Raw genomic sequence first — 24,154 nt, forward strand, 5'->3', positions numbered from 1 at the left:
CAGAGGCCTTACAGGTTCAGCAGGCACGACCAATAAATAGGCTGGTCAATGAGCTGTCATCACGGTAACAGGTTCAAGAGGCAGTGGGAAACAAAACTATTCTAATGTGAAATAAAGAAAAGAAAGGTTGTGACATTTGAATGGGACATGTAATTTCTAGAAGTCAGCTTAATATCACGCTCTGTGTGCTTGGAGAGCAGGAGAAACATTTGGAATACAAATTAAAGTTTGTGTTTCTCGTCTCACAGGGGGTTTAGATTTCACAAAGTTAAATGAACAGCCAAACTGAAGTGCAGACAAATACTGAAATATGGCTCTTTTGATAACTGGTGCATATTATGTATTAATCCTTTTCACAACTGACATATGAAAACTGTTTGGCCCTTAGAGTGCAAAATATGAAATATTTATCACACACATTAAGGTTGCATCTTACTGCTGACAAGCAGATCTGATCAACTAGAATTTTTAGAGAGGAAAACCCCAGAGCCTGTCAGCTTGAAACGTGAATGAAGTGCAATTTACTGAGAAAATATGAAGGAAAACCTGTTGACCTATTGTCACATGATCAAGGTGTGGATATGAGCCATGTTAATGTAGAACGTGTAAGTGGAACTGGAAGGGAAAGTATTGTTTTTTATGTTAATGATTTTCTGCAGAACTAAAAAAAAAGCTGATGAAAGACAAACAACAATAAGACAACAGTTATACAGAGGGGGATGTGATAATTATAGCTAAAACTCCTACAATATTAATCAGATAGGTATGAAAACAAGAAACAAAAGATTCTCACAGGCTTTTGGTCTGTGAGTGTGTCTATGAATTTACGTAAGTGTGCCATGTTGATGACAGTCACCAATTGTTAGCTGTTATGTAACTCCCATTTGATGATCTCAATCTATCAGAAACAATAAAAACAAACTCAGAAGACACAATGAGCAGACACACACGCTGTGTGAAGTGAAGAGGTGACCCGGAAGAATGAAGAAGAAGCTGATGAGAGAACAGGGAGGAAGCGGGGGTAACGTTTAAAGAAAAGACACACAGAGAAGATGTGCACTGCAGTGAGGAAAACACACACACATAAAGCAGGGAGGCAGGGTACACTTTAATTCTCTATGAATACATTTAGAAGAGAGCAGTGCTTTAGAAAAGACTCTGTTAGTTTAGTAAATTGCCTGTCAGCAAAAAGTGACATAAAACCTCCTCTGACTCCATCGGATGCATATTGGGACTTCTTTTAACTCCAAGAAATGTGTTAAATTTTTAATGCTCAGAATAGGCTACCGTGTTGCAATGATCCACATTATATATACAAGAAAACAACTGGATCATTGATCCTTACAACATTAAATGGATCCATGTTTTGGTTTGAAAGACATTTAATGCCAAATAAGCAAAACAGTTTAAAAAATCGTATAGATAGCAATATGTGGTATTGCAATACTTTGTGTATTGCAAAATGTCTAAAATCACAATAATATCATATTGGCATAAGTATCGGGATAATATCGTATCGCGAGGCCACTAGTGATTCCCAACCCTAATTCTTCAACATTACTTTGTAAGAGTTATGGGGAGAACGAGTAAATTGTGTGAGCTCTTGTATACAATAGCTGCTAATGGAGTGATTTGTTTGGACTTTGCCACTGGGGAGGTTTTGTCAGAACTGGACATTTCTTTATTACAACAAGGAAAGAGCCCCACTGAAAGCTTTTCATGACAGAAAAGATGTTTTCTGCTCTTCTCTTGGCCTGCTTCGGCATGGGTTTGTAATCATTACAGGTGGGGTTTGCTGTGCATCCAAGGACTGCTGCCATGGTAGCTATTAGCTTAGATCTGTAGGAAAGCAGCAATTCAATGCAAACTGGGCCACATCTATTTTTAAAACAAGAGCAAAGAGACACACTGAAAGCTTGTCTTGGCAGAGATGTTTTTGCACAGCTCCAGACCGGCTTTGGCATCAATTTTTATCCACCAGGAAGCTCAACCACTAACAATCTGTGGGAGCAATGGCCTGTCACCTCAACAGTAGCGTACGTCATTTTGTTTTGTCAGGTTCCATAGAGGTGAAAAAAATAATGGTCCATTGTAAAGTTAAAGTTACCTGAATAATAACCACTCTTATTGGGGCAACAAAAATGAGTTTCATTTATGGATGCTGTAGTACAATACAAACTTTTTTTTAACAAGGAAACCCCTTTCCTAAAAACAGAACTAACTTTTTGAGGTAACTGTAACAATGTGGACATGCACATAGAAGTAAACCATTTGGAAAGATACGTCAGACGTCAGCATGCCAGAAAAATCAAGAGGAAGAAAATGAGACAACTATGATGTAAAAATTACTAAATGTAAAATGGTGTGACAAGTGGAGAAAGTGGTAAAAAGGGTTAAAAGTGGCAAAAAAGTGGTGAATATGGGTTAAACCCTTCAAAGCCCATTGTGTCATGTTTGAAAGAAGAATATGTGAGACCACTGTTCAGTTAACATGAGCAATAATTTTAGAAAAACATAATGCAATTTCCTTGCAAAACACCTAATGTATCAAATGTAATACAAAAAAGGGGGATATTTTATGGCAACTTTTTTGGGGGGGATTTTGTTAGGAGTGTTACGTTTCCCCCCAAAGAAAACACAAATTTTATAACAAAGGGCACTAATGGGGAAACTAACAAAAACTGCATGAACAAAACAAAATGGATCTTGGGTTTCTAAAAGGTGGCAGGGGTTTATTTCTCCACACTGCCACCCAGTAAGTCTATCAAAATGACAGAATAACTACAAAATTGACCCAAAATAAGGATAGGTGGGAGTCATTTCAAATAAGGGGTAAGTGAAATAAAAATATTTTTTCAATTTCCACCTCACACACAAACGAAAGGCCCTGAAACAATGTTTTTTCTTTTTCTTTAAATTAAAACACAAATAGAGAGCCAACTGATGATGCTGACCCTCAGCAACCTGCTCCCTATATAACTTCCCAGCCCTGCTGATTACCAACAGCTCTCAGCTGGGAGCAGACACATCAGGTGCGCCAAGTTTGCCTAAACGAGCAGGGTGAATTTTTTCAACGGGTTTTTGTGGGGAAAAAAAGCCATCTAGTTTCTTAAAAATCTAGGAACTTTTAAGACAAGGTTAAGTAAACAGTTCCAAAAAAATGGTAATTTTCTGGCTATCAGTTGAACTATTGGGCTTTACAGGCTTAAAGTTGCAAAAAAGGTTTTAAAAGTGGTGAAAAAGTGGCCAAAATCATGGAAAAGTTGCAAAGAGCAGCAAAAATGGGTTAATAGTGGTAAAAAGTGGCAAAAATAGACTAGAAGTGGCAAAAAGGTATAAAAGTTGAAAAATTAGTGTAAAAAATAGTTTAAGAGTGACGAAGAGGAGTGAAAAGGGGTAAAGTTGCAAAAAAAAGTGTCATAAAGGGGTTAAAAGTGGCATAAATTGGCAAAAATTTGCTAAAAGTGGGAAAAAGTGGCAAAAATGGATTTACATTGGCAAAAAGGTGTTGAAACTTTCAAAAACATGGTGAAAATGGATTAAGAATGACAAAAATCGGCAAAAAGTGGAGGAACGGTGATAAAAAGTGCCACAGTGAAACAATTTCAACATCAGCCTCAATATTAGCTTGACATTTTTTTCAGCTCCAAAATAATGGAACTGCTAGTCAGGGTGATTGGTAGAACCAATGCTACTGATCCAGCACATCATTAATAATTCACATCTGGAAAAGGCCCATTCACTGGGTTTTACACCCAATTCGTTGGGCAGGCCTGGGTACAAGTACTCAAGTACTTAATGTGGCATCATTACTCAAGTAATATTTTATCACTAGCATTCTGTACATATGCTGTTTTAAACTGCAATATTCTGACTTATTTACAGTGTGTGAGTATAATCTGACCTAGCCTACTAACATTATCTCGATTTTCTGGATCTAAATAGTGCTGAACCATGCTGTTCCTGCAAGATGCTACCAGTGCTATCACTTCACTGTAGTTTACAGGTTTAAGAGGACCCACTGACAAACTCTTTAAAGCATTTAGACCACAATATAAATGCTCAATATGTGGCCCAGGATAACAGGGCAATACAGCGACTCTGAAAAAACTGATGTTTTACAGTTTTACCATTAAATGATACAGCAGTAAGAGAAAAATATAACACACCCCTGAAAAAGGAAAGTGCAGGACTTATTGATTTAATCTCTGCAGTTTGGAGTCAGTTCCCCTTTTTAATGCATCATCTTTTGACTTCTTTTCACTGCTGTTCAAAATTATACTGCTGTCTTCTTCTTTTGCCCATTAGCTTCCATTCATATTACCCTGATTGAGGTCAGAAGCCTTACAATGAGGAGTCATGAAGTTGTGAGGAAGTGAGTCACACTGCCAGGGGGAATTTCTTTAGAGTGCCATTTAAAATAATAATAATAATACATGTATAGTAATATCTGGCACCATTTACTGGACTATCACAGGAGTCAGGACAACAATATATTTCTGTACATTTCTTCCACCTTTAAATGAAACTTAGATTCAAACCATTAACGGTCAGCACCCCCCTGGTTTAATATGGTATGTTATTATACTGATCAAATTACTGTCATACAAAAAGATCCTACAGTTGTTTGTGGTTGTTGCATTTTTAAAGCAAAAACATGCTGTGCTTAAAACCCCTTTTCAGATCTGAAACTAAACAGCTTCTTCCTCCACAGCTAATTATCACAGCTACAGTTAAATGAAAGCAACAGGATTTCTGGGGGGTTAAATACAAGAAAGGCTTAACTTATTACACACTCTCAGCATCTAATATGCACAAGTTAAATGTAAAATGCAGCTCATTTGCTGTTCAACCTTTCTAGTCTAACACAGGCAGCTCTGACTGAAGAAATAAATTAAAGTTTGGAAAAAATAATTAAAATCAAAAGGTCCCTGTTGCATTTAGAAATGATCTCTGCCCTACGGTCCACTAACAGGAAAATAAAAACTACATAAAGCAACACCAGATGCATGAAAAACTAAATCAACCAAATAATCCTGATATGGTGGTTGTATCAGTATGCTCGTGAGCAGAACAGATGCTAATTTCAGTGAAACAACTGGGCTTACACAGTGCAGTTGATTCTGATTCTTAAATTCAACAGGACTATTTTGGATCCAAATACTTGTTTACAACAACAGCTCCACAAAAACCGCTGGACCTCATTAAGCCACAAGATGCCTCAGAAAAACATTAACCACTGGTGGATTTGATGGCTTTCTGTTCTGCATCACCAACAAGTAATTCGTGATCCAGCTGATTTTATTCATTAGATGTTATGAAGGTGGGGGGAAGTGTTAACAGGAAAGTCATTCATCAGCGGACTGAATTTGCCCCCTTCAACCTTCCTGCTGCTGATTGGTCTCCAAGGGTGAACAATGACTCATTAGTCAAAGTGAGACTAGCAAGAGGTGACTGATGACACTTTGTATTGAGCTATATTGACCCCTGATCTGACCCTACAATCAGAATTGATGAGATTATAAAACTCTTATGTGCACACTCAAATGTGCAGTTCCCAGAAATTCTGTTCTTTCAAAGCTGTTATCTAGAATCTACAATGATCCACATTGTCAAAAACAGAAATATAATGTAATGTCACACCAATTTTTTTAGTATCTTTACCTTTCTCAGTCCAGGCAGATGGCTAGTGTGTACCACTGAGTCTGGCTGCAGACCATACATCTTTGATAGTCACTCTTATGGACCATTCATCTGAGATGCTATACATCTCTGAACGGAAATACATGCTAAACCTTTTGAAATAAAATTGGATTGAACATCTGTTAAAGGCATTGGTTCCCAACCTGGGGTTCGGGAGCCCTCGGGGGGGCGCCAATGATCTTGGGGGGGGTGTGAGGCTTTGTCTGCTCTGAGGCTACCAAAATTAGATTAGCAAATATTGACTTAAACCATGATAAAGCTATTAAATGTTATTGAATAGATTATACAAAGGTCTTTTGTTAAGAAAAGCATGCATAAGCCTTTTTTAGTGTTTTGTCAGTGAAACAATTCAAATCTATGTTGACTTTTGCCTGCAGTGTGTCACTTTTTCTTTTCTCTTGGGTGGGGGGCCTCTCTTTTCTTAGGTACATGTAGGGGGGCTCAGAAGAAAAATGGGTGGGAAACACTGGTTTAAGGTAAGGATTAAAGTAACAGTTAGGATACCAAAAGTTAAAAGTTAAAAACTTGACCTGCAGAACCTTAATACAAAATGTTTAATAAGGCAGAGTAAACAGCCAGCTTACAGGAAAAAAGCTTGTCTTTCTTAAAACTTTGTAAGCAAGTGCAACTTATGTAGCTCTGTTAGGTGCACAAGCTATGTAGCCAACGTAGCTATGTAGCAAAAGTCAGGCTCACAAAGCAGCTTTGTAAACTATGTATCTGCGTTATCTAAACAGCTAAGTTAGCTTTAGCTTTCTTAGCTACAGCTCACATTGCTAAATTTAACTTAGCTACTTTAGCTTATTTTATAATAACATAGCCAGCGTAGCTATGTTAGCTTCAGCTAAAGTAACAAATCTGGAGTGAGTCAACTTTCATTTAACTACTTCTAAATGGCATCTATACATGATTTAACCCTGGATTAGACCTCTGACCTTTTTCTCTGTTTTGTTTAAAATTGTTCTTTAGTCTCCAATGTTTACAATGTGCTATTTCATGAATGTAACTGCCAGACTTTGTTTATGAATAATTGTGAATTTAAAAAAAAATCTTAAACTGGAAATACATTGTACTGGCAATTACGGCAGTTCTGTTCTAAGATATATGGCATCTCAGATAAACGTCTGCGGCCAGAGTGCCACAGGGATTTCTGCCTCTTTAAATGTTTATGGTGGACTGTGAGCCTCTCTGCTTATTAAATCAGAACCATGTTGACTTTCTTTTTATGTGAAGTTTTGAGGGAGAAGTTATGTTTGGTTATAAAAAGCTGCGTAAATGAGTGATGTCATTGTCATAGATTTGTTTAGGGTGGGGGTTAGGAGAAGACGAGAAGTTTCTAAAAGCATGCTCTTCACTGAATGACCCCAATGAGTTTGACATGTTTACACTGGCTGTGCTGAAAAAAGTGAAGCTACAAGAAGGCATGGCAACCGTTGTATCAGCTGGGTAAAACTGAGACCCAGTAGGAGTGATTCAGACACAGCAAATGTTCCCAAAGCACTCTAGATTGTCTGATTGATTTCCATTATTTATTCGCAGCGTAATTGTTATGCTGTCCAAGTGCTGTTTGCGTAGGAGTGACTGCATTGTACATAGTGATGCTAGCAGCTCTGCAGCAGGGGAGCAGTCTGATTGCAGCTGAAGAGCATTACTGCAGCAGAAAGCCAAGGTAGAAAAGACAAAAGAAAGAAAACATTTTTGCTCTCTTCCATATAGAGTCTAATTGGCACAAAGCTTCTCTTTGCTCCGACTACATTGAACCTTTCTCTAGAGACATGCACAGATGTCATCTTCTCAAGAGGACAGAGTCACCTCATTATGTCCTGGACAGATGTAGCAGTGACTCACATGCACGGGGAGAACCATGGTGTGTGGGCTAGTAAGACATTAAATATTCTAGAGATAGAACATGCTTCCAGGAAGAATTCTAAATATTTCGCTAGAAAATCAAGACATGTTTCACTGTGGCCTTCAGAAAACTCACTGTCTCCCATTTGAGGAAAAACGAGAACTATAAAATGTATAACATGCATTTTTTTCTTAGCTACTGTCATCAGTTTAATCAGCTATGGTAAAGTATAGGTCTGGTTATACTAACTACATTAATATCTCTACTAGTTACTTCATGAGAGATTTATTTCACTGAAACATAAACATGTTTTATGGGGAGCCTTGTTGGTGTTCTCTAAAAGTTATTCTAAAAACACAGAAAATCCACATTAGTATTTTTGCAAGCTTTTTGCACTTAAGGGTTGTGTAAGGATTGAATCAATTCACTAAATTGTGATTTTATCCTAAAATATAGCTCTTGTACAACCTTTATGAATGTCTGACTGCTTGTGTTTTTCCTTCAAAAGCCCTCTTTTCTTCTCCTTGTCCTGCCCTCGTCCTTCTTGATGGATCAGAAGAATTTAGTTGTTTCCACTGATTGTGCCCCTGTCCTGAATTTGAAAGTGAAAAATGATGTTACTTTATTGGAAGTTTCTTTTTTTCTTAAAGCATGCGTTTAAGTATCTTAATATGATTTGTCTTTGCTCTGCTCATTAGAACAGCTTCAAATTAAGGAAATGTGTATCTGACACACATTTTTTGCCACTGATGTTTTGTACAACTCTGAACCCAACCCTGACCAAGCCCTCTCCCAGTCACAACTTGTTTTCAATACTTGTCAATTAAAGATTTGTGATTTAAAACTTGTTTTAAATGCAGTGATGGCTGCCACTTTTATGTCTGTGCTGGACTATGGTGATATTTTAGACATAAACGCCTCATCTCAGAGCTGACATGCTCTAGATATGGTTTACTACAGCATTTCGATAACCTTGCAAAGCAGATGGATACACCCATTTCCTTGTTTTTCACTGGTGAATCCATCTTGCAAAGCTCCCATCTGAACCGTTTGGGCCCTGTTAGAAAGTGACAGGACCAATCAGCGACGAGGGGCAGTACTTTCAGGCACAGCAGAGTCGTGACGTTAACAAGAGCTGGTGCAGTTATGGAGGAAGAGATTAGCGTGGATGCTGCTAAAGTGCCAGTTTTATCAGAACTTGACAACATTTCTTTGTTAAAAGAAGAACAAAGAACAGCAGTGAGTTGTTTTCTTTTCAAAAACGGCAACAGTCGAATACTTACATGTCTATAGTCGCCATGTTTCACGTTATTCCTCAGTAGCTGCGCACATGCAGCTTGATAGCGGCTGCATCACATGTTTTGTTGCTCTGATTGGCCCGTAGAGATGTGACATAGGCTGTTTTCGAATTTGCCTTCTATACTAGCAGTGCATACTGATTTGCCCAAAATGCAGTATGCAGTATGTGAACAAATGCAAAAGTTACAGTATGCCAAAAATACCCGGATGACGTACTGATTCGGGAAAATTTCACAGTATGCATCAGACCAGTCTGCTTCGCCTACTGTTACCCACAATGCAAAGTGCCGGGTCAGAGTTCGTAATAGTGGAGAAGGGCGGAACTTTAACCGGAGTGGCCGACGGTTACAAAAAGTGCCACTACCTTTTATCTTTACCTTTTTAACATGTACTATAGCGAAATAAGTTGTAATAGGGTCACTGTTGTTTTTGTTTAGCTGTCACAGCTCGTAACGGCCAGAAAGGTGCTGTCATGTGTGTCCTTTCACTGCACTATACATGCTAAGCTAAAAACAACGGCTATAGTAATCCCGAAAAATCAAATAAAAATACCTCCCAGATTTTTTCTGTGCGTAAATAGATGGAAAACACTGTAGCGTCGTTTAATATTGACCACGGTATGACGTACTTCTGTATACCTTAAACCAGCTAAACCAGGCCAAGCATACTACAGAATAACGTCCGACTGGCAGTCATACTGCATACTTCTGTCAAACGCAGTACACAGTGTGCACTACATACTGCATACTGTGTTTGGCAGGAGTATGTAGTAGGCCAGTTCGAAAACAGCAAGACAGAACGTCCACCCAATCACGTTTTCTTCAAATCCCCTCCTTTTCTCAAACATTTCCTATTGAAGCTTTACCAGATGGATGTGTGAAACACATCCATCTGGCGTGCCAGGTTAGCATTTTGAGGTTCATCACTAATTTTAAAGCTCTAACCCATCAGTGTTTGTTGTATTAATGTATTGTAACCTGGTCAAAACAGAATAGAAATTCCAGCCATCAAGACTGCCTGCCCAAGGGGTGATGTGCCACCTTCATAAAAAAACAATTGGTTTATTTTCTTTTCCATTATTAGTTTAGTATCTATTTTTCTTAGATTCTTTTACTGTTGATTTCAAAACTTTTATACCCAAAGTCAACTCCATAACTAATTATCCAAAATGAGCTTGACCTATAATTTACAAGTAAGGTCATCTTCTCCTTTACCTGATGACAACAAGTAAGGCACAAACATGCCTGGATGGTGTCTTCAGGGTTTTCGCCAACTTCAGCCAACGACTGATTGTTTGTAGAAACAAGAAACACTCAGTGGTGAGTTCAATGTTTTTGTTACAGTTGATATTGTGTGAATTCTTAATTTAAAATTCTCACCGAATGAATCTACTGGATAAGTCTACGCTGGAACCCCGGTATATAAATACAAAATCCTGTTGACGAATCAGCTAGTATGAGCCCAGTGCAGTTACACGCCATCAGTGGTAAAATATAAATGCATGCACTACTGTTTGTACTTACTTTTTAATTGAAAAGGTAAGTTGTCTTGCCAAATCTACGGATTTGTCTGATTTGAAGGTCTTTGTCCAAAATCCCTGGAATATTCATATTTTAAAAGACGTTCTCTGTCTTCTTCCTGCTTGGAGCTAATCTTCATTCAAAGGATGTTTTATCTCTGTCTGTTTCAAGGGTAAGAACTCAACTAGGAAAAAAGACCTTTATATTTGCTGTTCCTTTTGCTTGGAAAAGAGTATAAAACTGAAACTTACAGCATCTCATCTCTTTGAAGGCTGTTATTTTGTACATTGTCCCTCAAACAATTTAACTAAATAAAGTGATGACTTGGTCTCATGGGTATTTTTAAGAGGATACTAAATGACCCAGAAGCAGAAACATCTGCTGGTTGATGTTCTGTGTCATTTTTTTTTTTTTTTTTTTATGATTGTAGCTTAACTTGACCAATATTTGCTTATTTGCTCATTCATGTCCTGTTTTCTGATGTACTATTTTGCTTGTGGCTGTTCATGCTCTGTCTTTGATTACTGTAATGCTGCCTGTCTTGGCCAGAGCACTCTTGAAAATAGCTTCTTCAATCTCAGTGAAGTTTATCTGGTTAAATCAAAATTAAATAAAAAATAAAATAAAATAAATATGCACATGCTTTGCTGATGTGACATACGTTTTTTGCAGTCACAGGATTTTGATGATTTGAGGATTTTCATTATTTAATCCACATTTAAAAAGCCAAGCTGTGACCAAATGAAGAGCTGACGGGAGCCAAACAACCAGCCTCCACTGGCCTGAGCCGAATGATCAGGATCTCAAAAAAGAAAGATATTTCTTGTCACAACAAGCAAGACTTGACTGACATCAGCTGAGGAAACATGAGTAAGATCAGAGTTTAGTGAGCTAAACTATGGCAAAACTGTACTGAACCAAACCGGACCACTTGGTGGAAACAGACGTCTGTTTATACATATAAATCATATAAGAGCGCTGTGTGACACAGATCGTCCAGACTTGAGACAGAGGTTTTGTAATTCCTGCCTTCTGCTGTTTCTTTGAGATCTTTAAACTTTTTCTTTCTTTTGCCTGAATATTTCACTATTTTAGGACACACAAGTAGCTTAAGAACAAAGAATGTTTTAATTTTTACACTTTGAACACTTGGCATAGCTGCAAACAGCTCAAACATGGACTTTTTGTTACTGTTTCTCCAGGTAGAAATGACTACTTTCTCTCATCAGGAGTTATTTGCTGCTCTGTGACATCCTCTGAAAAGAGCCTATACTTTGGTTAGTCAAATGTTATTAAAACCTAAACAGCACAAGACTGGAGCAAAATGTTAAAATCTGGGGACACATGAGTTGATCAAATGAAAATTAGCATAAGGTAACAGCAGTTCTCCTGACAAACTCTGACCCAGTGAAAATAATGCTCTAATGTCAGAACAGATATTGATCTGTTGGTTGCATCGTTAAAGCACTGGCAGATAAACTACTGATTCAAAGAAAAAGCTTTTTATGGGGCAAAAGAAGTTACATGTTGGAAAAACTCAGAAATGTTTTTCATTGCCAAATGTGAAAGAAAATGACGGTGGTGTGGGAGTCTTACAGCGTCTCTAAAAAAGATTATTGGCATGTATTTTTAAGACATGCTCCTGTGGCATTTGAAGAGGACGGACAACATTAAAATACAACCAATCTCATACAAAAGTAGACAGCCGTACCCGAATTGGCCTTGATTTTCACTATAGGTTCACCATTCAAGGAAGCAAGGATGTAGCTGAAAGTTAAAGTTGTCCTTGGTTCTCAGAATACACATTCAATAAAACATAGAAATGATATACTGTGTTAATTTCTGGCCTTTTTGTGCTAAAAGACACCTTCCACTACATGCAGATTTTGCCTTTTTTTGAAAACAAAATAGAGTACAGTATGTTTGGATGCAATTTTTCAGTATGTACTCTGTTACACTACATTATTGAAATCAGGCCTGTGTGCATGAGCTACAACTACTCTCCTGCCTTCTCCGTTGCATCTGCTGTGTGGAGTCTCTGCTCAGTCAAAAGAAGCTGTGTTTTCTTTCTGGTCTCCAGCACTCTCTGAGAAAGGAGAGAAACTACAGTAAGGGGAGGCTGCTCTCATTAGGGCTCAGTATCCACGAGGAGCTGGCCCAGATAAACCTGCTCAGCAAGTCTTTCCCTGCAGAGTTACAGTTACTGTGCTAGATATGCAAAACCAAGACAGCACACATACTCTGTTACAAAGATTTAAAGTCTGTGTGCTGCTCACAGAGCTGCAGACCAATCAACTCCCTAAACTATGTGTGTGTGTGCCCATGTAAGCAAGACAGTGTGACTAAGAGTGTGAGTCAAAGTAAGCTGCTTTTTGTAATAATTGGGTTTAGTCAAGAGTTACATGCTTCTAAGAGCATTAAATACTCGGCTGTGATTGATAAAATAGGCTTGGCATTGTTGACATAGTAGATCTGTACCTCACAGGCTCACCATCACATGGTAAAACATTGGGCCATCAAAAATACTAATAAATTATCATATTAAACTACATTATAATATAATGTATTATAACATCATATTATATATTCAAAAGGCCTGCAGTAAACCAGGAGAAAAACTTGGTCAACTGAAATTACACCCACACACCGACCATTTGATTGATCGTTCAGGTATAAAAATAAAGAGAGAGTGAGAAACCTTTACTTTTATCTCAAAATCAATTCAATCCCTTACAGGTTCCTCATTGGATCCTCCTGGTAGACAAAATGATCCTCAAAATATACATAAAAAGCTATAAAAAGCATAAATAATTACTTTTAACCTCTTTATGTTGTACTAAAACAACATCTGACGCAGACACGATCAGCGAGGACCAGCCATTAATCATATGATTTTTGAAACAATGGCAAGATAACTATGTAGTATCATAGAGCCTAGAAAATATCCTCAGATCATTGTGTGTTGTTAGGAATGATATGCATGTTAGATAAAGTTCCTCTTCTTTTCCTTTCTCTTGTCTTTGTAAATTGTTTTGGACTGGTTTTCATGTGGGAAATCAACATTGGGTTAAAATATATTGGAATGTCCCACAGTCTTGAATGCACCATGGCAGCAGTGAGCACGAAGTTGTGACTGTGTCACCTTTAAATGACGTCACAAGACTCAGGTAGTGGGCAATGCTGCCACTGAGAGAATGAGAAGATGCCAACTTGTCCACGGACTGCAGGAAACCATTTCCCATGGATTTGAATAAGACTAGTCAGTGTTGTTGAGTTGAAGCCCAACCAACCTAAAATTGAATTGAACAGAGCTTGAGCCCGCCAAACCACGCAACGCTTCAACAGTGAACTAGGCCGAAGACCCAGATGACAACGGCATGCAGGTGAGCTAACCAAGCCTGTGTTTCCATACTGAAAACCAGTCCTGTTTTCTTTCCTGCTTTCTTTAATATATTGGATGTTAGGGCTTTGGTTTCTGGCACTGTTTATTTACACAGGTTTATCCCGTAACAGTGTAATAATCAATAACAATAATGATTAACAGAATGTAAGCATATATCAGACCTCATGCAGCTTCTATTTACGAAGGTGATGTGGAAAAAGGTTAGCAGGTCTTAATGACAGGGAAACATCATCTCTTCTCTCTTCTCTCTTCTGCTCTCTGTCTGAATGTAACAGACACTAATGCTGATGTGTTAATTCTAATAAGATGATAAAGGGACTTTATACAATGCTGGCCGGTGAATTAACAGGCTGTGGGAGTTGATGCTTTAATGGAGGGCAGAGCAGAGACGCGGTCAGCACCAATTCAATCCAAAAACCCTGCATCTTTGTGTTGAGTTAAAGATGTGTTGTTTCCCATTTGCTTAAATCGTAACCGTTGTGAAACATACCTCTCTGCACACACGCATGCATGTGACCAACCGACAAGCACAGTCTTGGTCAGATGAGAGTTTATTGATCAACAAATCGACCAACCAGCTGACAGGTGTCAGCCCTAATATTCAATTTTCTAATAAAGTGATATAATAGTTACTGCAAAGGTAAAAAACAAACAAACAAACAAACACAATACTGAGGTATGAATTTAAGGCCATATAAACCTAGCCCAACTGCACGTATACTGTACCATCCATGCACAGTATATTTACAGCTGCCAAGGTATTTTTGCCAATGATATATATTTTTTTCTATTTCTACAAGAATGTCGTGCAAGATGATTAAACTACTGGTCTGTGTGAACAAGCTCTATTGCATACAAGTAGTGTCTGATACAGGCTCTGCAGGCAAACAGAGAGACAAAAACCAAACAATGAAAGAGAGAGATGTCAGCTGATACAGCCCTCCTTCAGTGCATGCTACTGGGATGTAAAACTGTGTGTAGCTTTAAAAATTGTGGGAGGTAAACACATTGATGTAATCTATGGGCAAACATAAATGTGAGTAAGAAATTAAAGCACAGTTTACATAATGTACAACCTAACCATATACACATGAACACAGTATATAACCTAACCTACTATTATTCTGCGGGAAACACTGGACAATAAATACGCTTGATATTTTTGAAACTAATCGAAAAAGGAAACTGAAGCTTAACCCTCCTCAGCCATAATAACAGCACTTACAGCCTGGGTTAATTTGCAATCCCTTCCAAGGACGACATTCATTATGATGCTCATAAAAATGTACAATAAAAGACTAAGGGGAAGAAGTCTGTGTAGGTTCTCAGTCATCCAGGTTATGGTTATCCAACGCTGATCAAAGGGCAACTGGACTGGGAACAAATTCTTGAAGACGTTACACCTCTTTTCCAAAAGGCTTCTTCAGTTCTGAGAGTGACTGGGTAAGAGTCAGAGTAGCATAGGACGACTATAGCTATGCAGATGAACTGTGTGTTCACCTGACAGCCATTAGCAGAGTCGTTTCCTCCTCTGTTCAGGGAGGGGGTGCTAAGACACTTCCTATCACCTACATACAATGCAGTGCTGGATTCCTTCTGTAAACGATCCAAACAACGCCTCCATCAGAGAACCAAAGACCACGTGACCCTAACGACCCCTGAAAATCCCCACTTAGCCACACCCCCAGAAGAAACAACTCTGCTAATGGCTGTCAGGTAGAGAAGAGATGGAATGTCTTCAAGAATAAGTTACCAGTGCAGTTGCCCTTTGATCAGCGTTGGGTGTAGGGTAAGAAGGTACTAAGGATATCAAACTTTTACCTTCATCAGAATTGTTCTACATCATTTTAGGTGCTGTTGAAACCTGAATGAAAGTAAATGAGGCTCATTTGTTTGGAAAAGCTTCTAAAGGGGTTTTAAAAGGGTACTACAACAACTTCAAACAGAGCAGTATGCTAGAAAGGGCCAGGTTTTCCTCTTTTATCGTGTTTCCCTTATTAAGGTCACTGCAAAGCAAGAGCTCAATAGTAGAGGTTTTCATAGTGTAAAACTCACCTTGGTCTAGAGACTTGGCGGGAGCCCAGCTTTTGAAGTAGTCATCCTGAGTGGAAACACATCACAAGAAATTGGGTTATGAAAAAATAACTCAACACACCAAGAATATCATTGACTTATTTTGTAGAGTAGAAAGAGAACAGCCCAAATACTGAACCAGACTGCTGATAAAACATGGCCTTATTCTTTCTACTTTTGTTCTTTTATACATGTGTTCTGTTCAAATGAATGATTGCAGTTACAGAGAGGGGGGAGGCTGGTTGAGAGCTTTAGAAATGGGACACATAAATGGAACAGAGAAACATGCAGAGCACACAATGGAAGTAAAACACTTCAGTTAATACATGTATTTACGTGACAAAATTTAATTTAATTCCAAGGTCAGTGGGAAGTATTGCAGTTAAAAAAAGTAAAAAAAATGTTTAGAAAACCATGACAAAAATGAAGGTATTTCAGGAAAAACGTGTGGTTTTCATTTCAACTTATGAAGTAGTAACTAAAAATTCATGTTTGAAAGAGAAGAAGAGCACATTATTCCAATGGTTAACAAAGACTAGAGTCACAGAAAGAAGCAAATAAAATATTCAAACCAAAAATAATTGGCTTGTGTCAGCTAAGCTTAGTAGAGAAGAGGTTTGGATTTATTAAACTAAATTTTCTTTCAGAGTGGATTCCCTGCCCAGAAGTCTACCATTCTGCAGAGCAATTAAAAGCCCATTACATAAAGAGGCAGAGCTTCACCATTATTGTTCAGAGCTGCATGCATCCAACATGGTGAAACATTGGCCAATAATGCAGACAGGGCCAGCAGAGGTGTAGTGGTTTCAAGAGTGCAGTGAAGCATTAGACAGCTGTGAATGTACACTAGTCCCTCTGCTATGTGAGCTGGCTAACGTTTAGGATGGTCATTTTATCTCACTGTAAGCACGAACTTTGTGTCAGCCAACTATATTTTGCATTAAAAAGGCACTATATGTGCTTTCTAACACTCTGTGATGAGAGGCAATTTTGAGTTTTGATTGTAGACAGTGTTGCTAGCTATTTAAACTTCTCAGGGATTTTTTTGGATGACAAAGGACAAAGTAGAGCCCTGCACGGGACTGTTTTCTTCATCCCACTCCCGCTGAATTTCTGACCATTACTGCCAGCACCCGCAACTTGTGTGTTTCACTCCCACCCGCACCCGCGATGTGTATGTTCACTCCCGCCCGCACCCGCAAAACCCTGAGAATTCATGCCCGCACAGTAATAGAGATGCACTGATTTTGTGTCTTCTCCTGCAGGAGAAAACACGTCATTTTATAGGCCATTAATAGAGATTCAGACTGGGTGTTGTTCCGGCGGTAAAGGAGAAACAAAAGTGTCAGAATACATCAAAAACGAAAAACAGTGCCTTGTGCAATAACGGGCCAAGAAAATCATGTGAGTGCAAACAACCTATTAATCTAAATGATCAAGAAAAAGAATCAGCTGCAGAAAAGCACATACCATCGACACAGAGCATCTCTCTCCCTCAGTCTCTCTCTGAGCAGCAGCTGTCAGTCAAATCTGCTGCAGTTCAGCACCAAGGACGGCTCATTTAGCCACTCTAAGCATAAACATTAATGTTCACAACACAAAAACCCACTTTTTCAGTTGAAATAATTATTTATAAAACTGTACTTATCTCGCCATTTAGTATTCAGTCGTAGACATTAATCTGTTATTCCATCAGAGCTTGAAGGGCATGAAGGACAGCTGAATGGAGCAAATTACAGAAATATCCTTTATAAAAACCTGGTCCGCAGCGCTCAAGACCTCAGAAGGTTCATCTTCCAACATGACAATGACCCTATGCACAAAGCCACGACAACCCAGGAGGTCAAATCAGAGTCCTGTCTTGAACTCAATCAAACATCTCTGGAAAAAAAAAAATCATCAAGTTAATCACATCACTACGCTGTGATTTTCATAGTTTAAGTATATTTTTAGGATTTTAGATTTTTAAAGGTTGTTATTGTCAAGTGTTTTATTTTTATTCTTTTAATTCTATATACAGCACATTAAAAGTGCTGATCTGAGTCCTTTTCAATTCCACTATCGATACGTTCTATAGTTTGGCAAATATCTAAACTACAAGTGGTCTTAGCTGAGTAGTGTTTGTGTTAAAAAGCTGTGATTCAGTCTGTCACATCTATTGTATATCCCAAAAATATAAACACATTTACAACTGTATTTATTGTAGTTTCTTATCAGAAAATAAATTTTCCCATTTTTATCTGACATTGGAACCCATCATAACATATAGAATACAGATGTCTGTTTTACTGAGGTTCCCTGAACGCATCATATTTTCCGTCTTTCATCCTGTAGAGTTTGTTAATTAACTTCAATTTTGCCTATATTTTTGCCAGATTTCTACACTGGATTAATATTGGTAACAAACAGGGCTTGCTCAAAGTTTTGGAGCACTTTTCAGCATTTATCTTAGCAGCTGAAGAGAGTGGTATGATGACCATGGCTTGATCCCGTGTTGTTTTTAGCATCTTTGCTAACATTAGCAAAGACATGCTTTGCCCAAAGAGGGTACTTAAGACTCACTGTGCTTTGGTGTGAAGACCATTCCTCAGTGCATGTACCCACAATTTTGGCTCTAGCCTAACTAACATTCACCAGCTTTTTAATAGAAAATTGCTGTTAAGCAGACCTGGGTCTGTCTCCTCACTCATCACTGCTGGCTGTGTTTGACTGGCCTGTCACCTCTTCACCCTCAGGCACGTTTACAAAAATCTGCGCAGCAGGACGACAGGAGCAAGTTGTGGTCAAACTTAGTCATGATTAAATTGCATTAATATTATTATTTTTTAACACATTAAGGTTTTAAGATTGACCACAAGCGTTAACGCGGTAATGTTAACAGCCCTAATTATCACATTTGCAAAAAACAATCTAAAATTCAGTTTTTAGTGTGTCATCATGGTACTAAGACTAGATTAATTAGAGAAAAAATGAATTTAAATAATTTTAGCATCAGCCTGAAACATAGCAAAATTGAAAAAAAGTGTAACAGCTGGTAATAAAAAAAGCTACATGAGTAAAGCGAAACATTTTCTCTCTTTAGAAGCCTCCAAAAACAGACTGGGTCTAATATGCAAGCGCAATGTATGCTCCAGATTTTATGGTTATCTTTTTCATTTACCTTGAACTTCATTTGACTCCAAAAAAAAAAAAAAAAAGGTGTAAACACAAGCCTATCATACAGAAGACTCTGACAGGAAAATATGCTAGCATACACCAAGAAAGATGGCATTTTGTCACTGATTCTAAATTTTTGGTTTTATTTATTGCTGTGAATTCAGACTTTTGTGATGCTCATATTGCAAATCCACTTAGCCAGATAACAATGTGATTAGCTGAAGAGCCCTACGGTAAACAATGAATCAAATACTTACACAGTGGTTAAAATTGTTCAAAATGAAGGGTATGGGTAATTATGGATCAAAATGAATTATACTAAACATGTTTATTGATTAGGCAGTGGAACTGTTTTGAGCTGTATACCAGCACAACACAAGCGCACACAGTGGTGGTGTCTGCATCTAAAATAGTGCCTGCAGCAAACCATATGTGTGTCAGCGGGGAGTGAGCCTGTGTCAGTGACACTATGAACTGGGTAGAGAGGACCTGCTGGGTCTGAAAGCAAAGTCCCTGCCTCCTTTATTATTAAATAAAATACAGAGAGAGAGAGAGAGAGAGAGAGAGAGAGAGAGAGGTAGAGGGTGTAAGGGGTTTAAATTAAACAGTTGTAGAAAAGAGTGCAGAAAATGGACAGTTGACCTACTCATTCAGTCCTTGCTCTTTAAAATGACGACTGGCGATACTTGAGCTGGAGCCTCTAAGTTTGAAATGAGGAGATGAAACATAATTAGCTTCTCCCTTAGGTCCTCTCTTCTTTTTTCTTATTTTATGTCCATCTCTCTCTCACTATGTGCCTACATTAATGATCCTTTATGACTGTATAAGTGCAAAATAGGACATTACTGTGGCAGAAGTCTTTTCTGACTGACTCCTTTCAGACAAATCTGAGTTCATAGTAACTGAAATCTATGCTTTTACTTTAGAGCTGGGTATTTTCCACAGGATCACGATATCATACACATCACCATACAAAGACCACAATACATTAAGATACAATTGTGATTCATGATTATTTGAGATAATAAACAGCAAAAACATACAGGTACATCTCAAAAAATCTGAATATCATGAAAAAGTTCAATATATTTTGTCACTCATTTCAGAAAGTGAAACCCATATATTATATAGACTCGTTACACATAGAGTGAAATATTTCAAGCCTTTATTTCTTGAAATGTTGATGATTATGGCGTACAGATATTGAAAACCCAAAATTCAGAGACTCAGATAATTAGAATATTACAGAAGATGAATATAAAAAGGATATTTTAAACAGAAATGTCAGGCTTCTGAAAAGTATGTTCATTTCTATGCACTCAGTACTTGGTTGGGCCTCCTTTTGCATGATTTACTGCATCAGTGGCATGGAGGCGATCAGCCTGTGGCACTGTTCAGGTGTAATGGAGGCCCAGGTTGCTTTGATAGCAGCCTTCAGGTCATCTGCACTGTTGGGTCTGGTGTCTTTCATCTTCCTCTTGACAATACCAAAAATGTCTTTGTTTTACATTGGCGTTAAACGTCATCATTACAGTTTCAGTGAACTGGTGAGTGAGGATTAAACAGTGGCATACTCAATAATCGGTAGCTGCCTGAGCCTTGGTAACTAGCAACCCTGTACGTACCAAGCCTTTACAAATAGAACATAAAGTGCAGCTTGTGATCTGATCTCAGTATTGCAGTACTGTATGCCTCGTTTACTTGCATATCACATGACTCATGTCCAACTTCTTGCAGCCACTTTATTAGGTACACCTTTGACCCCCTTGTGTCCTCAGGACTGCCTTAATTCTTCATAGCATGGTTTCAACAAGGTTTTTGAAACATTCCTGAGATTTTGGTCCATATTGACCCATACTGAGTCATTTATTAACCAGAAGCAGTCACAAATGAAGAAAGCAAACACTGTCAAAATGTTGCTGAAATATCTGTGTAATTTTGAAAGTGTGAACAAGTTTGCTTGAATATTTAAAAATCACAAACAAAATGAGAAACAATCATTATTGGGTGCCTGGATCCTAGCTTGTTGTTCTGCTGTCAAATCCATATCATTGGATTAAATCTAGTATCAGGGGATGCACAACACTGATCATTTTCAAAATAATTTTAGCCAATACATTATTTCAATGTAGTTTTGAAACTTCATTCATTAAAACACATATTTTCAAGTTTGAGGTTGAACAAATTAACAATTTTCAGTCCTTAAAACACACTTAAAAGTGTGAGGAATGAAGATTAATGAAAAAAGCCTTCAGCTGACATAAGTCTGTTGGCCCAGCCTAAAAATCCACAAACATATTTGTTTGTAAGGCAAATATTTGCAGCTGATAAAAGAAGATATTTATGGCCAAAACATAATTTGTATATCAGCAGACGTTTTCATATCTGCAGATACAGACACCATCCAGTGTTTATTTATTAATTTATTTAGCAAATGCATGAAAGCACAGTCAGACAAAGAAAAGTGAATAAAATTAAATCACATGTGCATACCATGTAGTAGCATCCTTACTGTAAGTCTGGATCTCTGCTATTGTGGCAGGCCAACACTATCAATTAATATAAATTGTGGCCTGTAAACAAAAGATGTCAAAGCAACAGAAACTGCAAGTTTTAGGCAATAAATGCCAGTGTGATGTGATAAATGGTGGTTATCTAAATAGTAAATTATCACTTTTATGATTAGTTCTGTTACAGACCACTTCTAAAGGCAGTGCTTTATCTCCTCGCCCTAACTTTGTGTTTTTTTCAGTCTGATTGACTCTTACTTGTGGGACTCTGCTGCTGATTGAAGACAGAAATGATCAAACTGCTGTATCACATGGGGACTCATCTAATAGGAACACTACTTAAAGGGAATCCTGTACATTTTCACCCACTACACACCATGTTAATTGGTTGGTGCTCTCTTTGCATGTATTTTAGGCGAAGCTTCTATTTTGGAAAAGTCAGTCCAGCCTTTTGTTTGTTCTGTTTGTTCTGTTTATGGTGTTTGGTTGGACAGACCTTGTTATTTTGGCATGACCACCCTGTCCCATCTTCCTCCCCCACTTTTTGAAAACTTTCGTTGATAATTTATGCTATCAAAAATAATAATAAATATCTGTTTTGCTCACTGACACTCTTCTTTTTTGGTTGTAGTGCTGTTTTTCTTGTGCATTACAGCAGGGACATAAATTCGCACATATTTAACCACTTAATAGCTCACATATTTTCATTGCTTAATATTTTTATTCCCATGCAATTTTCAATGCCAACAGTTTTGAAAAGAGATAATACAAAGTAAGCGTGGATGTAAAAAACAAGTGTCCACATATTTGTGGCAATGAACCTTTTTGACTACATTTCCATCAGTGTGACAGACATGAAAAGCAATAGTTGTAGCTAGATATAACTTCAGTTCTGTACATAGCCAGACCTGGAGTGGTTTGACTGGATAACCAGGCCGATTCTCTGGGGGCCAGTATACAGTAACAAACAGATCATACTCTTGCAAAGCATGGGCACCAGCATTTGGGTAGTGTTTCTCCTCTCAACTTCCATCTCTTTCTGCAGCCCTCTCTCCCTCTCCCTCTCCCTCTCCCTCGACATCTCTGTATCCCTATCTTACTGACAGCCAATCAGTTTGCTTGGTTTTGAGGTCTGTCTATGTCTGTCTGACGGGAAACAAAAGCATAGAACACTGGTTCCTTTAAAATGCTTAATCCCCCCACCCAAATAGAGGACAGCGTAAAGGAGGGGATGGACAATAACTCTGGGGCACTGTGGCTCAGTAGGAAGAGTCAGTCATCTTGTAACCAGAAGGTCATTGGTTTGATCCACAGCTCCTTCAGCCACATGTCAATGTGTCCTTGGGCAAGTCACTTAACCTCAATTTGCTGCCATTGCTCTGTTGGTGTATGGATGCATTTGGATGGGATTAATACTGATGGCCAATGCTCCATAGGAACCTCTGCACAAGTATATGAACGTGTGAGTGAAAGGGTGTGAATGTGAGGCACAAGGGTTAATGTGACCTGCAGTGTAAAGGTGCTCTGAGTAGTCAGATGATTAGAAAAGTGCTATACAAGCTAAAGTCCATTTAAAAAGAGCAAGTTTTTTTGTTTTGTTTTGTTTTTTTCAAAAATCAGAACAAGTTCACAGCTTGATGGAAATGTGCCAGGTAGAGATGAATCAGGTAAGCTAGCAGTACCAGATGTACAATATAAAACACGGCTCATAACATGCAAACCACCGTCCACGTTACGAATTAATTCAGTGAGTAATGTGGTGTTATATAGCCAGACGGGTCAAAAGTATTCACATTCATTACTCAGGTAGAAGTATAGATACTAGGGTTTAAAAAGACTTCTGTAGAAGTTGAAGTATCAACTCAAGCTTTTTACTAAAGTAAAAGTATAAAAGTACTGGTTTCAAAATTATTTAAAGTATAAAAGTAAAAGTAATGTAAGGGGGAAAAAAATGCCATTAAGGACAAAAGCTTAGGCCACACCACAGGAGCCAATTCCATTCTACCATTCCATTTCATTCCACCATTCCATTCTAACCTGACATGCCAGATGGATTTGTTTCACACATCCATCTGGGAAAGCTTCAACAGGAAACGTTTGAGAAAAGGCGGAGGATTTGAAAAAAATTCAGAGGGTGATTGGGTGATCGTTCTGTCTGTGACATCTCTACGGGCCAATCACAGCAACAAAACACACGACATAGCCGCTCTCTAGCTGCATGTGCGCAGCTACTGAGGAATAACACGAAACATAGCGACTACAGACATGTAAGTACTCGACTTTTGCCGTTTTTGAAAAGAAAACAACTCACTGCTGTTCTTTGTTCATCTTTTAACAAAGAAATGTTGTCAAGTTCTGATAAAACTGGCACTTTAGCAGCATCCACGCTAAGCTTTTCTTCCATAACTGCACCAGCTCTTGCTGCTGCTTGTTTACGTCACCACTCTGCTGCGCCTGAAAGTACTGCCCCTCATCACTGATTGGTCCTGTCACTTTCTAACCGGGCCCAAATGGTTCAGATGGGAGCTTTGCAAGATGGATTCCCCAGTAAAAAAAAACAAGAAAACGGGCATATCCATCTGCTTTGCAAGGTTAATTCCATTATACTTTCCATTCCATTCTACTCTACCATTCCATTATA

At 38.2% G+C, this 24,154-nt stretch overlaps 1 protein-coding gene across 1 annotated transcript in view; it reads right to left on the bottom strand.

The window, feature by feature from the left end:
• spock1 (SPARC (osteonectin), cwcv and kazal like domains proteoglycan 1) overlaps positions 1 to 24,154 on the bottom strand; it is a 205,514-nt gene that overhangs the window by 91,794 nt on the left and 89,566 nt on the right. The window contains exon 4 of the mRNA XM_041797800.1: positions 15,830 to 15,875. Coding sequence (XP_041653734.1) covers positions 15,830 to 15,875 — 46 coding nt within the window. The remainder of the gene's footprint in view (positions 1 to 15,829; positions 15,876 to 24,154) is intronic.

The sequence above is a fragment of the Cheilinus undulatus genome, linkage group 10, assembly GCF_018320785.1.
Source record: "Cheilinus undulatus linkage group 10, ASM1832078v1, whole genome shotgun sequence".
Taxonomy (NCBI): Eukaryota; Metazoa; Chordata; class Actinopteri; order Labriformes; family Labridae; genus Cheilinus; species Cheilinus undulatus.